This window comes from Perca fluviatilis, chromosome 9 (genome assembly GCF_010015445.1).
Source record: "Perca fluviatilis chromosome 9, GENO_Pfluv_1.0, whole genome shotgun sequence".
Taxonomy (NCBI): domain Eukaryota; kingdom Metazoa; phylum Chordata; class Actinopteri; order Perciformes; family Percidae; genus Perca; species Perca fluviatilis.
In genome coordinates, this window is record NC_053120.1 from 35,193,957 (window position 1) to 35,210,114 (window position 16,158).

General features: G+C 41.6%; 1 protein-coding gene across 21 annotated transcripts in view; it reads right to left on the reverse strand.

Annotated features, from left to right (window-relative positions):
• The window catches only part of ptprfa (protein tyrosine phosphatase receptor type Fa), a 412,601-nt gene that overhangs the window by 257,565 nt on the left and 138,878 nt on the right, over positions 1 to 16,158 (reverse strand). For all 21 annotated transcript variants that reach the window (XM_039810996.1, XM_039811014.1, XM_039810999.1 and 18 more), the window contains exon 4: positions 4,581 to 4,722. In XM_039810996.1, the coding sequence (XP_039666930.1) occupies positions 4,581 to 4,722 (142 nt within the window). The remainder of the gene's footprint in view (positions 1 to 4,580; positions 4,723 to 16,158) is intronic.

Below are 16,158 nucleotides of genomic sequence, written 5' to 3' on the forward strand. Positions count from 1 at the left end.
CAGCCAAAATGTCAAACTCTATGTAGACGTAGGTTTGTTATTTAACAGTTTAGACACTGGAGACAATGCTGTCCTACTTATGTATGTGTGTGTGTGTGTCTGTGTGTGTGTGTGTGTGTGTGTGTGTGTGTGTAAGGGGGGTATCCCAGAACATTAATGTGGCACATGTTTAAAGTCATTGTGAAACGACATAATTCATCATTTAGTTTGGAAGACTTCTTGCGTTAGGAGGACACACACGGGAAGAAATCAGAGCCTTTCTGAAAAGCTGCTGTTGCAGGGAGGTATCGAGACTTACCATAATATTCCCCTCTCTAGCAGTGATGCTGTCTGGTATTAGACTACATGTCTGGAGACAGCTAGTTGACTTTTGCTGCAGTGCATGGAAGTGAAAAGAGTGAAAGCTGTCACTGACTAAGCTACACCCACGGGCTTTCATTCCTCCAGTCCGTGCACTTTAAATGTCTGCAGCAGAACTGGCAACGCAAGTGAAGCAACGCCTGCTTGATGTATTAAGGTAACATCAGTGCTTCCAAAGCTGCTGCTTTCTTCCACTTCCGACATAGTGCCACGGCAGAGGCCACATGCAGCCCATTGTTCACTTCCCAACCCGTTCTCTCTCCCAACTCGTCAAATACTGACGCTTGGTCAGTGTCTCTCAGCGTCACATACCGACGCAAAAATCCCCCTTTACCGGGCAGAACAGCAGCGCAACCGCGGCGCTGTAAGATGACGTAGAATTAAGAGCTACAACGGTAGCGAGTAGTATGAAAGACCTAAAATCTGCTTAAGGAGGTTGGTTGGGGTAGTGGATGGGTCAAACAACACAGGACTTTCACCCAGGAGACCAGGGTTACGTTTTGTAACCCCACCCACCATCTTTTCCTAAACCTAACTGTCCCATTCTTGTGCCGCATGTCAGTAAAACGTTACGTCCTGACCCAGAGTGTCAAAAAGTATGTCTAAATATGACGCTAAAGGAGACTTTTTGCGTCAATAAGAAACGCCTTAGGCACCTGACCAGGCCTCTCTTTTTGATGCCATGGGAGTGAGACTGGTTGCACTTCCACCACCGGACCAGTGAGGTTTCTTTCCCCTGATGTTTATTCCTAACACGTGCACTGTATGTGTTCTCCAAACTGTGCACTTTACAGCGGATTTTGTTTGCATTTGTTTTTGAAACAATGCCTTTCAAAAAACAAAAAGGATGTTAACCAAAATGACAGAACTGAAACTCTAATTTAAAGCTACTCAAATATAATTGGCTGATGCGGCTATACACAAATCCTGTTAGGTTGAACGGATACCACAGTAATATACCTGACCTTTGTTTTAAATGCAATGAGGCTAAAGTAATATAGTGTCTGGGAGTGGGACGAAATGAAAACATTCTGGAGGGGGGTGATCAATAAAACCATGTTCATCTTGTCCGTGAACATTCCATTTGACCCTACGATGATTTTGCTGCACCTGTATCCAACAAATCTGAATCTGAAACCCCAAGAATACAGATGGATTGATTTTGCTAAACTGCAGGCAAAAAGGACTATAGCTCTCATCTGGAAGAAAATGGAGGCACCTACAATTGGTGCTTGGATTAAGAATAAGGCGCAATGACTGCCATAAATACTGAGGTTTATGTCATTGTGGTGTATGAAAAAATTCTGGAGGCCATTTGACCGGTTTGTAAAAGAAGAAGAGGGAATAGTGGAGCTGCTACTGTGATAGTGTCGTATAGTTTGCGTTTTGTTTTTTGATTGTTATAGTACAGCACAGGTTGAGAGAGAAATATTGTAGTGGGTTGGGAAAGAAATGACAGAACTGAGTATATAATGATCAAACACAACGGGGCGAAAGCAACTTGTGCCATTAATGTAGTAATTCTTGGGTTGAATATGGATTCCGCTATTGGTGGTAATCACCAGGCTCTGTGCCAGAAAGCAGCTATCTCTGGAAAGTTGCTAAAAAAACTCTCTAGTTCTCACTTGGACTCCGCAGCACTAGTTATCAAATCAAATGAATCATGTGCCATGACTCAGTGCAAACACTCTGACTCAATTGACGTGACCTAAATGGTTTCGATCAAACTCAAACAGGCATGTGGGTATGATTGTATGAGAGTGCTTCGTGTGCTCTAGGTACACATAAGGACCAGGTCTAAACTTCGGGCAACATAAGTCCCAGTTCCAGGAACCATGGAGATACAGGGACTCAACTTAACTGGCCTAAACTGGAACATTGGAAGTTTCTTTTGTGCATTCCTGTTTGAGAAGATTGAATTGAGATTAGACCAATAACCACTTTATAAACGATGAGAGCATTTGAAGTACAGAAATTTTACAATTTACACAAGGAAACAGAACGCAGAGCCATCATGTTACACTTTGAATTTACTGTGGCCCAACTCTGATGGATGCAACAAATGCATGAAAAGGAGACGGAAAACACCAGAGCGCCTGTCTCCAAAGCAATGTTGACGAAATGAACTTTCAGACTCTGGGTTCATTTTGGATGATTTCAAAAACCTACGGTATTCGGTGGTGTTGAATTTCCGGCTGGAATCACTCCTTTCCATGCACACTTGCTAGTTCGTTAAACACTTTTTTGCTTTACCTGACCAGTTAGGAAGCAGAAAATAACGTGTTTTCTCTACGGGAAGGGAGAAAACTCAAAATAAATAGTCCATCTATTGACAAATCAATTTAATGTTTGCAGTGCAAGCAGGAGCAGACACAGACACACACACACACACACACACACACACACACACACACACACACACACACACACACACACACACACACACACACAGTCTGTATTACTATCTTTGTGGGGACATGTCATTGACATAATGCATTCCCTAGCCCCTTACCCTAACCTTAACCATCAAAACTAAATGCCTAACCTTAACCCTTACCCTCACCCTAACCATAACCTAATTCTAACCCTAGTCCTAAAACTAAGTCTCAACCCTCAAACAGCCCTTTAAACTGGTGGGGACCAGCATTTTGGTCCCCACAAGGCTGTGCAGACCCCACAAGCATACTGTAGTCCCCGGTTTTTGGACCCCACGAATATAGTAAAACAGGTACACACACACACACACACACACACACACACACACACACACACACACACACACACACACACACACACACTGCGGGAGCAGGTGGTGTTGTTACTGTACTAGTGGTTCCTGTGTCAGGGGAAAGGTTCCTGTGGTACAGCTCGCACTAGAACTCACCCACGCCAGTTATCAAATCATGTGCCTTCAAGGTAATGTGACTCAGAGCAACACTGTTCCACTTTAACTGAATGTAGTTGACCTAAATGGTTAAACCTGAACACAAACAGGCATTGTGGGAATGAGTCAATGTTGTATGTTCACATGAGGACCAACTCTGATGCAAGGGCAACACAGGGTCACGTGACCATGAAAACCCCTTCGGTTGAGAGAGTCAGGAAGGTGAGGGCAGGCTGAGAGAAGGCGTGAGTAGGAGTAAAACAGCCAGGACACATGTGGACACATGTGGACACATGTGGACACGTGTGAAACATCGTCATACTCTGAAATCCACGCTCACTGGAAGGGAAAACAACTCTCCGCTCTCCATTGCCTTGTATTGCGTGAAGGTTCCTCCTAGTCAATTTTGTCTGCTAGCAAACAACAGAAACATGCCTAAAAGCTGCTGTGTGGTGATATTCACTACCAACAGGGTAAATAACCCAAGACTGAAGTTTTTAAAAGCTGCCGACCCGAAAAAACAGTACTTTTATGAAGACAAAAGTGGAAACAGATGTGAGGAATCAGCAGAGAGAATGTAGAGACTGGGGAATCCTGACACTAAGCTAACGTTATGTCCGACGTTACGTGTGCAGCAAGCGTTTTGTTACCAGGTCAAATATCCAAATGTCAGTTTTAGGCTTACTATATGTCTTCAAGTTAAGCTAACACACGTAACGTCGGACATAACGTTAGCCTAGTGTCAGGATCCCCCAGTCTCCCCATTCTCTCTGCCGATTCCTCACGTCTGTTTCCACCTTTGTCTTCATAAAAGCAAAATTTTTCGGGTTAGCAGCTTTTAAAAACTTAAAGGAGAAATCTGGCGCAAAATGAACCTATGGGTTAATAACACGTGTACAGAGTCGACCGTTGTCTGGGATATGTTTTCATGCTAATCGAATGTGACCAGTTTTACCGCAAACTGCTAATTAGCTTATCAAGCTAGTCGTCGGGGCAAGCTAATTAGCGGTTTGCGCTAAAACTGGTCATATTCGATTAGCATGAAAACATATCCCAGAGAACGGTCGACTCGGTACACGTGTTATTAATCCCTAGGTCCATTTTGCACCGGATTTCTGTGGTCCGAAGTTCTGGGTTCTTTAGATTGATGGTAGTGAATAACACCACACAGCAGCTTTTAGGCATTTTTCTGTTGTTTGCTAGCAGACGAAATTGACGAGGAGGAAATCTTCACGCAATTCGACTCAAGGAGACCGGAGAGTTTTTTTTCCCCTCTGGTGGGGGCGGGATTTAAATGCGCTCTGTCTCTACCAGTGAGACAGCAGTCAGGGCTTACCCTCTAACACGGTGAGCTTGGCGCTGGTGTTGATCTCTCCCACGCTGTTGGTGGCCGTGCACTCATAGATGGCCTCGTCGCGGTGGGTCCTCAGAGGCTGGATACGCAGCACCGAGCCCGAGCCGTCGTCAAACTCAATCACCTGGCCAGACGACAGCAGAGGAGGGTTAAAGTAATCACCTGTGACATTCTGTTGCGCTGAACAATACACAAACACAATAGTGTTTAACTTGCAAGACTTCCTTCAGATACTTATTATGAAAGTCTATACATGCTGGTCTCCTGGTCATTCCCCTAGTAAACATAAAGTCAGTTGGTTATAGATCATTCTCCTACCGTGGCCCTCATCTGTGGAATGGCCTCCAACTACATGTTCAAGAAGCTCACTCAGCTGACATTTCTAAATCTAGATTTTAAACCCACCTCTACTCATTATACTACAGCCATCCACAGTGACAGACTGGCCATCTGGAATTTGGGCAAATGCCAGAAGGGCCGCCTCCCCATGGACCCCTATGGGCAATTACTAATAACTACTTTAATATTCAATAATATACAAATATTCAAGATTGTACTGTGGTGGGTGGAAAGATTCAATCCTGGCTAGCTATTGACAAAAATAGGGCCGTGTGTTGCACATGCCAGGGCTGTTTTTTGATCCCAGTACGTCACTGGCCATCCATAACACATCATCCTTTCTGCATCCTGCACAAACCTTCTTCACTCATTCTCTTATGTTGCTGGTTTTGTATTGTTAATTATTGCTGCTTTAATGCTGTTCAATTGTTTTCTTGCGGTCTGTTATTTTCGTGTTGATTTAATTGTAAAGTGCACTGTTACCATGTTTAATGGTGATTTTACACTTTAAATAAAATTTGATTGATTGATTGATTATATTTCATAGTTAGTCCAAAACAATGTCCTGCTTTAACCCTTTTGCAGCCAGCCAGCCCCTTACGAATGTGATCCAACATGAAAATGAAAACAGACTGACTACTTTAGACTGTTAGACCCTTATGATGAAATTGGAGCTACAGATTTGAAATAATTCATCACATTATTAGATGCCATGCTGCTGTAAAAGTAGGTAGGCATACATGTTTTAAAGGAAAGGTTTGGTAAATACGTCTTCTAAATACTATTCTTTCTGAGAGTGAGATGTTCAGATGGATATCAGTCTCATGTCTGTGTGTTAAGTACAAAGCTGGAGTCAGGACGTGGTTAGCCTAGCTTAGCATAAAGACTGGAAGAAGGGAGGGGGGGAACTAGCCTGACTCAATCAAAAGTGAAAAATATACCTACCAAGTCCTTTAAAGTTTCTGCACACACTAAAATGAATTCAGCACAGCAAGCTTCTGTTCTATTGCTTCTGTAACTCAATACGATCTCTCCCTGAGCATTTCTTTAATTGGTCTTTCTCAAAAAAGTCAAAATTTTCTTACTTACTATTCATGTTCTACAGTACATGGGCATCTTCCACAGCACTTGCCATTGGACATATCCTCAAGATCTTAACAAAGTTAACAGTTCATTTAAAATATGATAGATAGATCCGGACTCACCAATGGGCAAGGATCTTTTGTCATCTAAACGTTTTATCCATTTTATTTCTTTTTTCTTGTTTGTTTGTTTCGATAGTAGTCTTTTATGCTGCCTTAATGAGAATGGCACACTGCATTTCACTGAACATTTTGCTTTTGTGTTTGTGACAAGTGAAATTCCTGTATCCTTGAATCATTCTGTTGAGCTAGTGTTTAAACTGCAATGGTTCAGGAATTATGGGAAATGGTGTTTGTTGAAGGCCGCTTGAAGCAGAAATAATTTATAAACCACAATATTAAATTGTTCTAGATACATTGAGTGAAGCACATGTTATGCTCCTTGGCCATAGTTTTTTTTTGCCATTTGTCATTCATAAATAAAGTAAATAAAGTTAACCTCTGAAATTTAGGGGTCTTGCTACATGTATTTTTCACTTTTGACAGAGCCAGAGCTTGCTGCTCCCTGTCTTTATGCTAAGCTAGGCTAACCATCAACCAGCTTTACGTTTACTCTTGGAAAGAAAAAAAAAAAGCATATTTCCCAAGATGTTGAAATGTTACTTTAAGGTTTTACTTGTTAACTCTGCCATGAGTTGAACCTGAATGACTCCATTTCTATAAAAAGCCATTATTTTGTTAAATGGCCACGGTGACTAAAAAGAAAAGGGTTATATTTATCGTTACACACATTACATGTTCATATTTATGCAGCTTTTCAGCAGTCCATAAAGGGTTCACCATAGTGCGCAGGGTCCTGCAGGCATCAGCCATGCATTATTCTGCATCAGAAATCTAGTGTGAGCTGTGAGACTGAAATTGCAAAATACACAATTGTTGCTAGAGCTCAGGCACGTAGCCAATAATGGGCCATTGCGGCACTGGCCAGCCTCCTTTACTATTTAAGTAGTACTCTTCCTATTTAGTAAGAAATCTTGAACACTGATGATGGCTTCTAGCTGAAACGTGTTTGTGTTTTGCCCACATTAAATAAGAAGATAACTTATCTGTGAGTGCTGAAGGTTTTGTTTTCTTTGATCCTTGTCACTGCCGTGCAGTCGATACACTGTGTAAGATTTGGCGCTGTGCGGGCTACTTTCCATTCTATCTTCCTTAATTCAAACAAGGCTTGGCTGGAAGTTTTACTTCTTTGATTTTCTTTTACTGCTCGTGATCTGACCATAGTCCTGAAGCAACAATGCTGTAATAAATGAAGGAGGGACATGTTTATGATTTCTGTCATGCAGCATGTTAACACTTCTCTGGGTTTACGTTTAGTGCCACTGTCCAATAACGTGGTTAATTATTAACAGTGCTGTGCACTGCAGAGCCCATGCTGCTGGTTCTGCCAGTGCAAATATATTTTAGCCTGAATAGGTTATAATAGACAGGTTTTTGTCCATACTGTTTTCATAGTCTTTTTAGACTGAGCTATGTTGGTTTAGCATGTTGTATAGACTTTGCTGTTATTGCCAGTGGTTAAATTGGGCCGGGGTTCTCCGGGGAAATATGTCACATAGAATTTGATGAAAGTGATGCTTTTGAAAACATGATATTTCTGACAATAAATGAAAGATTTTTGAAATGGCATGTCTATTTTGTCTCGGCGGACCTGAGATGAGAACATTCGGAACACGGCAACAACCCGCGCAGCACTGCTGAGGGCAACGAGCCGGCCATCGGAGAGCCCCGCTGTGTGTGTGTGTGTGTGTATGTGTATATGGGTGTGTGTGTGTGTGTGTTGTAGTAGTAGTAAAGAGAGAGAATGGACCTGGTCACCACAGACCCAAATCTTCTCAGCTGTTGCTACTGTCATATGCTCACTGTCTCTTCATGTGTTTGGCACATTGTATGGGTCACTTCTTATATCATAACAAGGTAATACAATGTTTAACCAAGTGATGACTGATTAACAGTAATGTAAATGCTAAATGCCCTAATACCTGTTGATACTACAACAACGCAGTATAGGCTCTTAACCTTGCAGTTTTGCACATATCATGTAAGACTCAATTTCTCCATTTCTTTGCACAAAACTCTCCAGAAAGTGCCATTTAACGGTTTATTTTTCAAAGAAAATTCCCGGGGGGAGAGCCCCCCCACATAACAAATCCCAATTTAACCCCTGGTTATTGCCCTCATAATGCAGTATGTTGGGAAGTAAATGTATTGCTGTTTTGTTTCATTTGTCTATGTTTGTCCTGTTTGCTACTTCTAGTTTTTATAAATCTTTTTTTGTGGAAAAAGATGGCCCGCTCACTTTTGTACTGCCCTGCCCAAAATACAAGTTCAAAATACATTTCACTGTTAGAGCTTTTGTGCAATGATGCTGCTATATCATTTCATAAATGTAAAAATGATGCACCGCTTTCATCTTATCAACCACAGTGTACACGTTGTCAGCAACTCCACTTACATCGAACTTTTAAAAATAAAATTATAGGGTGCAGTTTACTTAGATATCAGCTTCGCCTGGGCCTTATGACACTGCCGTGTCTTTGAAGATAATTCTAATCATTATCTTAGTTTTGTATGTTTTGTAAAAGTATTTTGAAAAAAAATCAATAAAAACTTGCACATTACGTGATCTGATATCAACACATTTCGTTCTTCCTACTAAAAATTGTTTTGCTCTGTGCACTGTGAGGAACGTTATGAATGTGCTCAAATGCTCATGAGAAAGTATGATATATCTACTATCGATCTGTTCGAACCAAGGTTATAATCGCTAACGAAAACGAACGAAATAAACAAAAACTGGGTGGGAAAAAACATCGTCGTAAACTGAAATAAAACTAAAAACGAGGCATTACAAAAAATTATAACTAACTAAAACGGTAATGTCTGTTTGCAAAACTAACTTAAATAAAATAAAATTATCGAGTAAATGTCCTTAGTTTTCGTCTTTGTCGATGTCTTTCACAGAGCAAAGAACGTTATATCTTTCAGAGTTGACATTTCCGACCATAGACCTGTTTTATTCAGTCTATGCCGTAGACATATATAGTTTCCGACTGGGAACCCAGAAATTCTGACATTCCACGTCAAATTAAACACAACATAGTCCGTGCCTGGCATCATGGCGGTACCGAAAGAAAGCGGCAGAGTGCTATTTGATTATGACTGTGTCAGATAAAAGCAAGTGCCTCACAGTGGAAGGTGGTAAAATATGTGGACAAGTTATTAAAGGGAAAAAATCCCACACAAATTTGAAAGTACATTTGAGAAGCGCGCACAAGGAGGCAAACCTAGCTTACCTTAACAAGGTAAAGAAGAATGCAAAGCCCCCTTTCCCCGAAACAGAAGCTAACCCCGGTAACGTTAAGGCCGGGACACATCAGGCCGATTATCGGCCGTGGGGCAGTCTGGCGAGGTCAGTGACTCAAATCTGTTCGGTGTGTCCCGTGCCGTCGTCCGTCTGGGGGGCTGTCGTTGTTCATTTTGGTCGACCTGACATGTTCGAAAGCCGGTCTACGGAAAGCCGTTCCACTCCCTATTCAGCCCCATTGTACCGAATTTGATTGCAGTTCCACTATAGTTCCACTGGGGGTGATCGCGGTCCAGTGCAAAATGAATGGGACTCTATGGAGCTAGACGGCTAAATGTGTCTCTTTCACCCGATTGACGTTGAGAAAACTCAGATTTGATTGTAGTTTTTGCAAGTTCAACATGGGTTATAGGTCGAAAGTTGAATGAACGAGTACTTATGTCCTTTTGATTTCTTACAGGGGGAGTCGTTGTTGCCCATAACACGCTAGCATTCTGCTAATGAATGCTGATTGGTCAGTGAAGGTTTGATTACGATCGGAGAGCCCGCTTGACGGCATCCGAAGCAGAGCCTGAATGTCAGAGTAAATATTTCGGCGTAGTCTTTAAAACATCAGCAAACCTCTTTCTAGCATGTGTATTAACAGGGAGAGCCGAACCTGTTAGCTGTGTTGTCGATGCCTCGAGAGAACAAAGGAAGCGACTCAGAGCTTGCCGTAAAGCAGTATCTCCGGCCGTATATGTGTATGACGTCATTAACATTTTAAAAGGCTTTTTAGAACAAAAAAGCGACTTTAAAAAAATCTAACACCCAGTGTGTATTTTCTTAGCCTCCCCCTTCGAATGCAGCATTCAAATTACTAAACAAAAAATTATATCCTGAGAAAAGTGGGTTTTGAGGGGTATAGCTCCATAGAGTCCCATTCATTCTGCACTGGCCTGTGAGCGCCCCCTATATGGAACTCTGGTGGAACTGCAACCAGTTCAGAAGCCGGAAGTAACGAGGGAGTGGAACTTCTTGATATATTAGAAGTTCTTTGCATGTTCGGTCGGCGGCAGGGAAGTCTGGACTCACCCGGAAATGGCGAGCGGAATGAGGTGACTAGAGTCTCTCAAAATCTGATGAAAATCTTTTAAACTGACCTTTGTTGAGCTGAAATGAAGACCGATTCAGCAACTGCATGGCCTATTTCTCGCTTAAAATGTTTTCAGAAACATGTTTCAGTGAACTATTTTAGTACAATATGAGATCGTATTCTGAACGGCCGCCATGACAGTCTGGCATTCAATTTCCGGAGAAAACAAACCAATGTGACGCGTTTGTCCAATCAGCTGCCGGTTTTCATTTCTTGGGCAACATTACAGATTAGCGCCGCCTGCGGTTATAGAGATGTATTACGTCTCGTCTCCTCTCGTCTTTTTGGTGTGTTCTGTGGCAGTTTTTTGGACCTCGGGGACGCGACTGATCATATCGACGGGGTTTTCTGTCAACGGTCGGCCGTCGGCTATATGTGTCCCGGCCCTTACGGGCATGGATGTATGGATACAGGACCAGGCAGCATGTCGGAGACAACAGCAGGACAGAGAAGACTACAGGAGGGCTTTCACCGGCGACCCGATAGCTGCTGGTTAGTAAATACGCAGGGACACCAAAAGCGGGAGGAATCGTGGGTTAATATGTGGACTGATATTAGGATGTCTACACAACTGTGTGAGTCGATTGACTTCAAAAAGTTCGCCACTTCACTCGAACCAAAGTTCAAAACACATGTTCATGTCCGTCTTCTTTAGTCTATTGGCTGTTTAGGTTTTTTCCTGGAACACGTCACTTACACATTTTGCACTCACTGCTCTTGTGTAAACTGTTTAAATGTTTGTTCTCATCATATGTACATTGTATGTACTGGTGTTATTGTTAAATACATTGTGAATACATATTTATAAAATTGTATGATGTTTTTGTTATTATTACACAATACCCTGACAAATAACACATATTACAAAAAAAGACTAAACCTAACACTAAAACTAATAAAAACTAAACTAAAACTAAGCATTTTCAAAAAATAAAAAATAAACTCAACCAGCAAACCCGCTTTAAAAACTAGCTAATTAAAACTAAACTGAATTTGAAAGCAAAAAGTCCAAACGAAATAAAAATAAAAACTAGTGACAAATGCAAAACTATAATAACCTTGGTTTCGAACTAACACTGAGCTGTTCAATATGTTTGGTTGTTACCATTGGACTAAGCTTCATGCATAGCTAGCAAGGTACACTTGTCATTTGCCTGTATGTAGAACGCCATACAGCTACAGCGGTACTTAAACCTAGCGATGTTACTGCATTTCCAGATCTCTGCAATATTGATGAGTACAACGTATAGGAATGATGACCAAAACAAGGAAAACGACCCAAGTTGTAATTAACCAGAATTCTTAGAACCTGAGGACATGAGACGGTGAAAACAGAAGGATCAAGTTCTCACAGGGTTTGGTCATGTTGCGTGGAGTGACCGGAGTCCTGCTAAAGGAGGATGTACACAGTCATGAGCGTGACTGGATAACAGGTATGTGAGGGGTTTAAAGGGGGGGTCAGGGCACTGGGCCTTACACTTCCGCCCCACTGTGGTGTGTGTGTGACCCAAGAGGCCAACTGGCAGGAATCACATTCTTGCTCTAATGAAGGAGGTGCAGAGCTGCACTCTCTTCCTGCCTTGGGAGGAGGTCAACCCACCCCACACACAGGGAAGCCATCAGTCTTTGCCCAAAGGAGAAACATGACATGAGTCCATTATATTATGCAGCCATCAGGGCTTTAAATTGACACCCACCAACCCCTCAAATGCGTGTAAAAATTTACTTTGGCAGGTTACATTGTAAACTTACTAGCCAATTTGGCCGGTGATGAATGAAGCAAACAACACTGGGTTTGTTTGAATGGCAGGCTGCAGAAAACAAGTCAGTGTTTCCAGATTTGTCTGTTTTCTGCTATGAAATCTGGTGTGTGTTTGGCTTGGAAAACGTCATCTTTATCTGGCAACAGTGCTTGTAGTACTAATCCTACATTTCCCATGACCACTATGTCCTGGCATTTCATATTACCGTTGGCTACGTGATTGCCTTCAGTATCGATTACGCTGTAACAGCGTAGATGAATGGAACGGCACGAAACAACAAACCAGAGGAGCTGAAATTAAAGTGAAGATAGGAAAAACTAAATTTGGCTGGTGGGAAATCTGATTGGCTAGTAACTTTAAAAATCTACTAGCCATGTTTGCTGGTGATCAAAAAAGTTTATTTAAAGCCCTGGCAGCCATAGTAAAGCAGCTGGACATGGAAAAAAGCTATTTCATACTAAGAAGGTTTAAACTTCACCATACGCAAATTAAATCTGTATGCCCAGTGTAGGAAAGAGGTGTATAATAAAACCAGGTCCAACCAGTCAAGTTCAAATCAAAACAGAGAACAGGGACTGGTTTTGGATAACCCTAGCCCTGATCCATCCCCAGCTTTAAGCCACATAGCTCACTCCTGCAGAGATCACGTGTCTGATGGAAGATTAACAGGGAGATCTGAACAAGAAATGCAGTCATGAGTGTCGAAATAGCACAACAATGTAGTAACGGCTGTAAAAAGTATGAATCCTGCCAATGTAACCGTGTTTTCTACAAATTAGATTCATATGACACTTGTTGGCAATAAGATAGCACTTTACTGATGCTAAGTGAGGACGTTGCTAAAGGTAATGTGACATTATGGTGCAGTGGTGGATGGTTGGGTGAACAGTGTTAAATTATTTGTTTACTGCACAAGTATATTTCTTGGGAGAGACACTTGGCAGTGAGAACATGTATCGAAGATGAAACAAAGTTAGAAAGGTGCAAAGAGATATGAAAAGAAGACAAGAAAACAGGAAAAAGTTAATAAATTGGCTTAACGACTCAATGGAAGTGGTGCTGAAGATATCAAGTGGATAGTAACCTCTGTTTTGGTGACGGGATGTAGGGGCGCGATTGTTCGGAGAGTGGGGTTGCACGATATTGACAAAATGTGATATTGCGATAACGATTATGAATATTGCGATATCAATATAAATTATTTTTTTTAAGTTTAAGTTTTAAACATATGTAAAATTATAAAAGTTACGGGACAACGCATCAAAATAGATTCATAACAAATTTCTGAATAAGTTTTCTTACAACACAAGGTTTATTTCAACTGACAGTCATATGGACTACTACAACATGAATAAATAAATAAGGACCATGTCTACAGAACAGGACATGTTTTACTGGTTGTACAGTATAAAATATATAAAGAGAACAGGACACAACTTGTCTTTCGCTTCTCTGATTCGTTTTGTTTTGTTGTCTCTATCTATTTCTTCACTTAAATAAACAAAATATTGCATACTTATTGTGACACTTTCAATATAATATTGCGCAACGTGATATTGCGATCTCGATATTGAGTCGATATATCATGCACCCCTAGTTTAGGGAAAGGTTAACATTGCAGACTTTCAATAAGGCTATGAGTGTAAGACCACATTTTTACCTAGTATTAACATTAGATCTAAATAAGGGATGCCGGTGCAAATGTATGCAGAGCACATTAAAATTAGAACGCAATATAACCCATCAGACAACATATGGAGGTGTTCTAGTGACTGCGTAGTGCATGATGAGTGCCACAAGACCAACATGTGTGGATGAGCTAGCAAGCAATCTTCTTACAGTCTTCTTAAAGTCATTCGATCCCAAAATGATGATAATGACGCTTATTTAATACCAGGCCTATGTCATTATCCAGATCACATGGAGTTTTCCACTTTGTGGAAGTGTGTTCTAAGATAGACCTTAACTCTGCAGACTGGTCTATATATCTCTGAAGAAGGATATCCACTCGACAGTCTGCACATCTAAATCATAAAGTTATGATTAATTAACAGTTGCAGTGCTGTAACAATGCTGCAACACTCTTTAAATGTTGAATGAGACTGATTCGTGCATAGACATATGAGGAACATTGCGCTGATGTAACTCAATACATGGTTGGTAGTGTCAAAAGCAAAGCAATTGAATTTGGACGGAATTAAGGAATATACTGTATCTTTATTTAAGGATTTGAGATTCTCTTTCTATTGTAAGGTAGTTAAAAGGCAGCTGGAGAGCTGGACTGTCTGGACAGTGTGTGGACTGTCTGGACTGTGGGGCGGACGTACCCCTTCCCCATGCAGGGTAGCCATCAGTTTGAGTAATGCTGTGCAGACAGGTGTAAGATAATTCCTATTACTCACAACGACGTGAACCAAGTGTCTCCGTCTGCGCAGGACTCATGTTGAGTCACTTCACTTGAAGCCATTTGGGTTGGCTGGCAGCTAATGAGTGTTTTCCTGCTGCTTTCAGAGTCCTGCAGGAAGGCTCATACATTCCTATTAATCAAGCAGTTGCTGTGTGGGTTAATGCAGCTGCATGCATAAAACATCCTAGATTCTGGTAAGCCTACCACATTGCGCAAAGATTCTGCACGTTCAAATGTAAAAGAGACTCGGCAGGAGACTCTGAGAAGGTCGGTACCAACAAATATGTTGCAGGTAATACATCACATTAATTATTTTAACTATTTTTTTCTGTCAAACCACGTCATGCAGTTGCATACAAAATACTATTTTAGTTACCTGGGGACCAGCAATTGTTGTTAATCAATTAAATAATTAACTTCACACTGTACTTACGGGCACTTTCACTAAAATCACCGAAACTGGCTATAGTGCATAAGTGGCGCTTAGGCTCCGCGGAGATCCGCTCTACAAGCATCAAAATAAGAGGTGTCTGCAGCCCTTTTACACAGAAATGGATCATAAAGTGTCTATATTTCTTTTAAATTAAACGACATGGGCGCCTGGGTAGCTCATCTGGCAGATCCCCTCTCTCTCTCCCCTTTCATGTCTAAGCTGTCTTGTCATAATGCAGCTACTGCCAGCTGACAGTAGATTTACGTTTCACAGCGCCATGCCAGCTCCAAAAACTGAAGAAACACCAATCCCAAAGCAAAAGCTCATCCTCTGGCCTGTGACTCACATTTCCCCTTAACTGCCGAATCGAAAGCTGCGAATCGGAAGCCAACTTGAGCGCCGTCAATCCTACGCCGCGTGTGCCCAGAACGTGCAGCCAGTTCAAAGATACATTCTGCGGCGCATCCACTCCTAGAAACGGTCCGCATAAGCCACATGTGTCAAACTCAAATCCGGCCCCTTGCAGATTTAGATCCGGCCCGTATATCAGTTTGGGTTCACAATAAATTTTGGCCCGCCTAGTTTTGAGCCAAACCAAAAACACAGGAAAGTGTTTTTTAAAATGCAATTACGTGTCATTCAAAGCAGAATATGGCAGATTTGCCGACTCTGAGACTCTGTATATTCCCCCAGAAGCAGAGAGAGAGTTTTCATATTCTGGCTGTGAAACAGTATCATTGTTTTGCTTGATTTGCTAAATTCTACGATGGCTAAGGAACTCTTTTGATGACTTTTGTAGGGCTTCATGTCAACAAAAATGCGACAAAAAGCGTACAAAAATGTCGGAAAAAGCAACAAATTTACAAAAAGGTAACAAATGTCTGAGAAAGCCACAAAAAAGTCTCAACAAAAACAAATAAACTGGCCCTTGGCGTGATTCTCTTTTTCCAGTGTGGCCCTTAGTGAAAATGAGTTTGACACCCCTGCGTTACGCCTTCAATGCAGCCAGAGCGTTAGGGTTTGATCTTTCCACA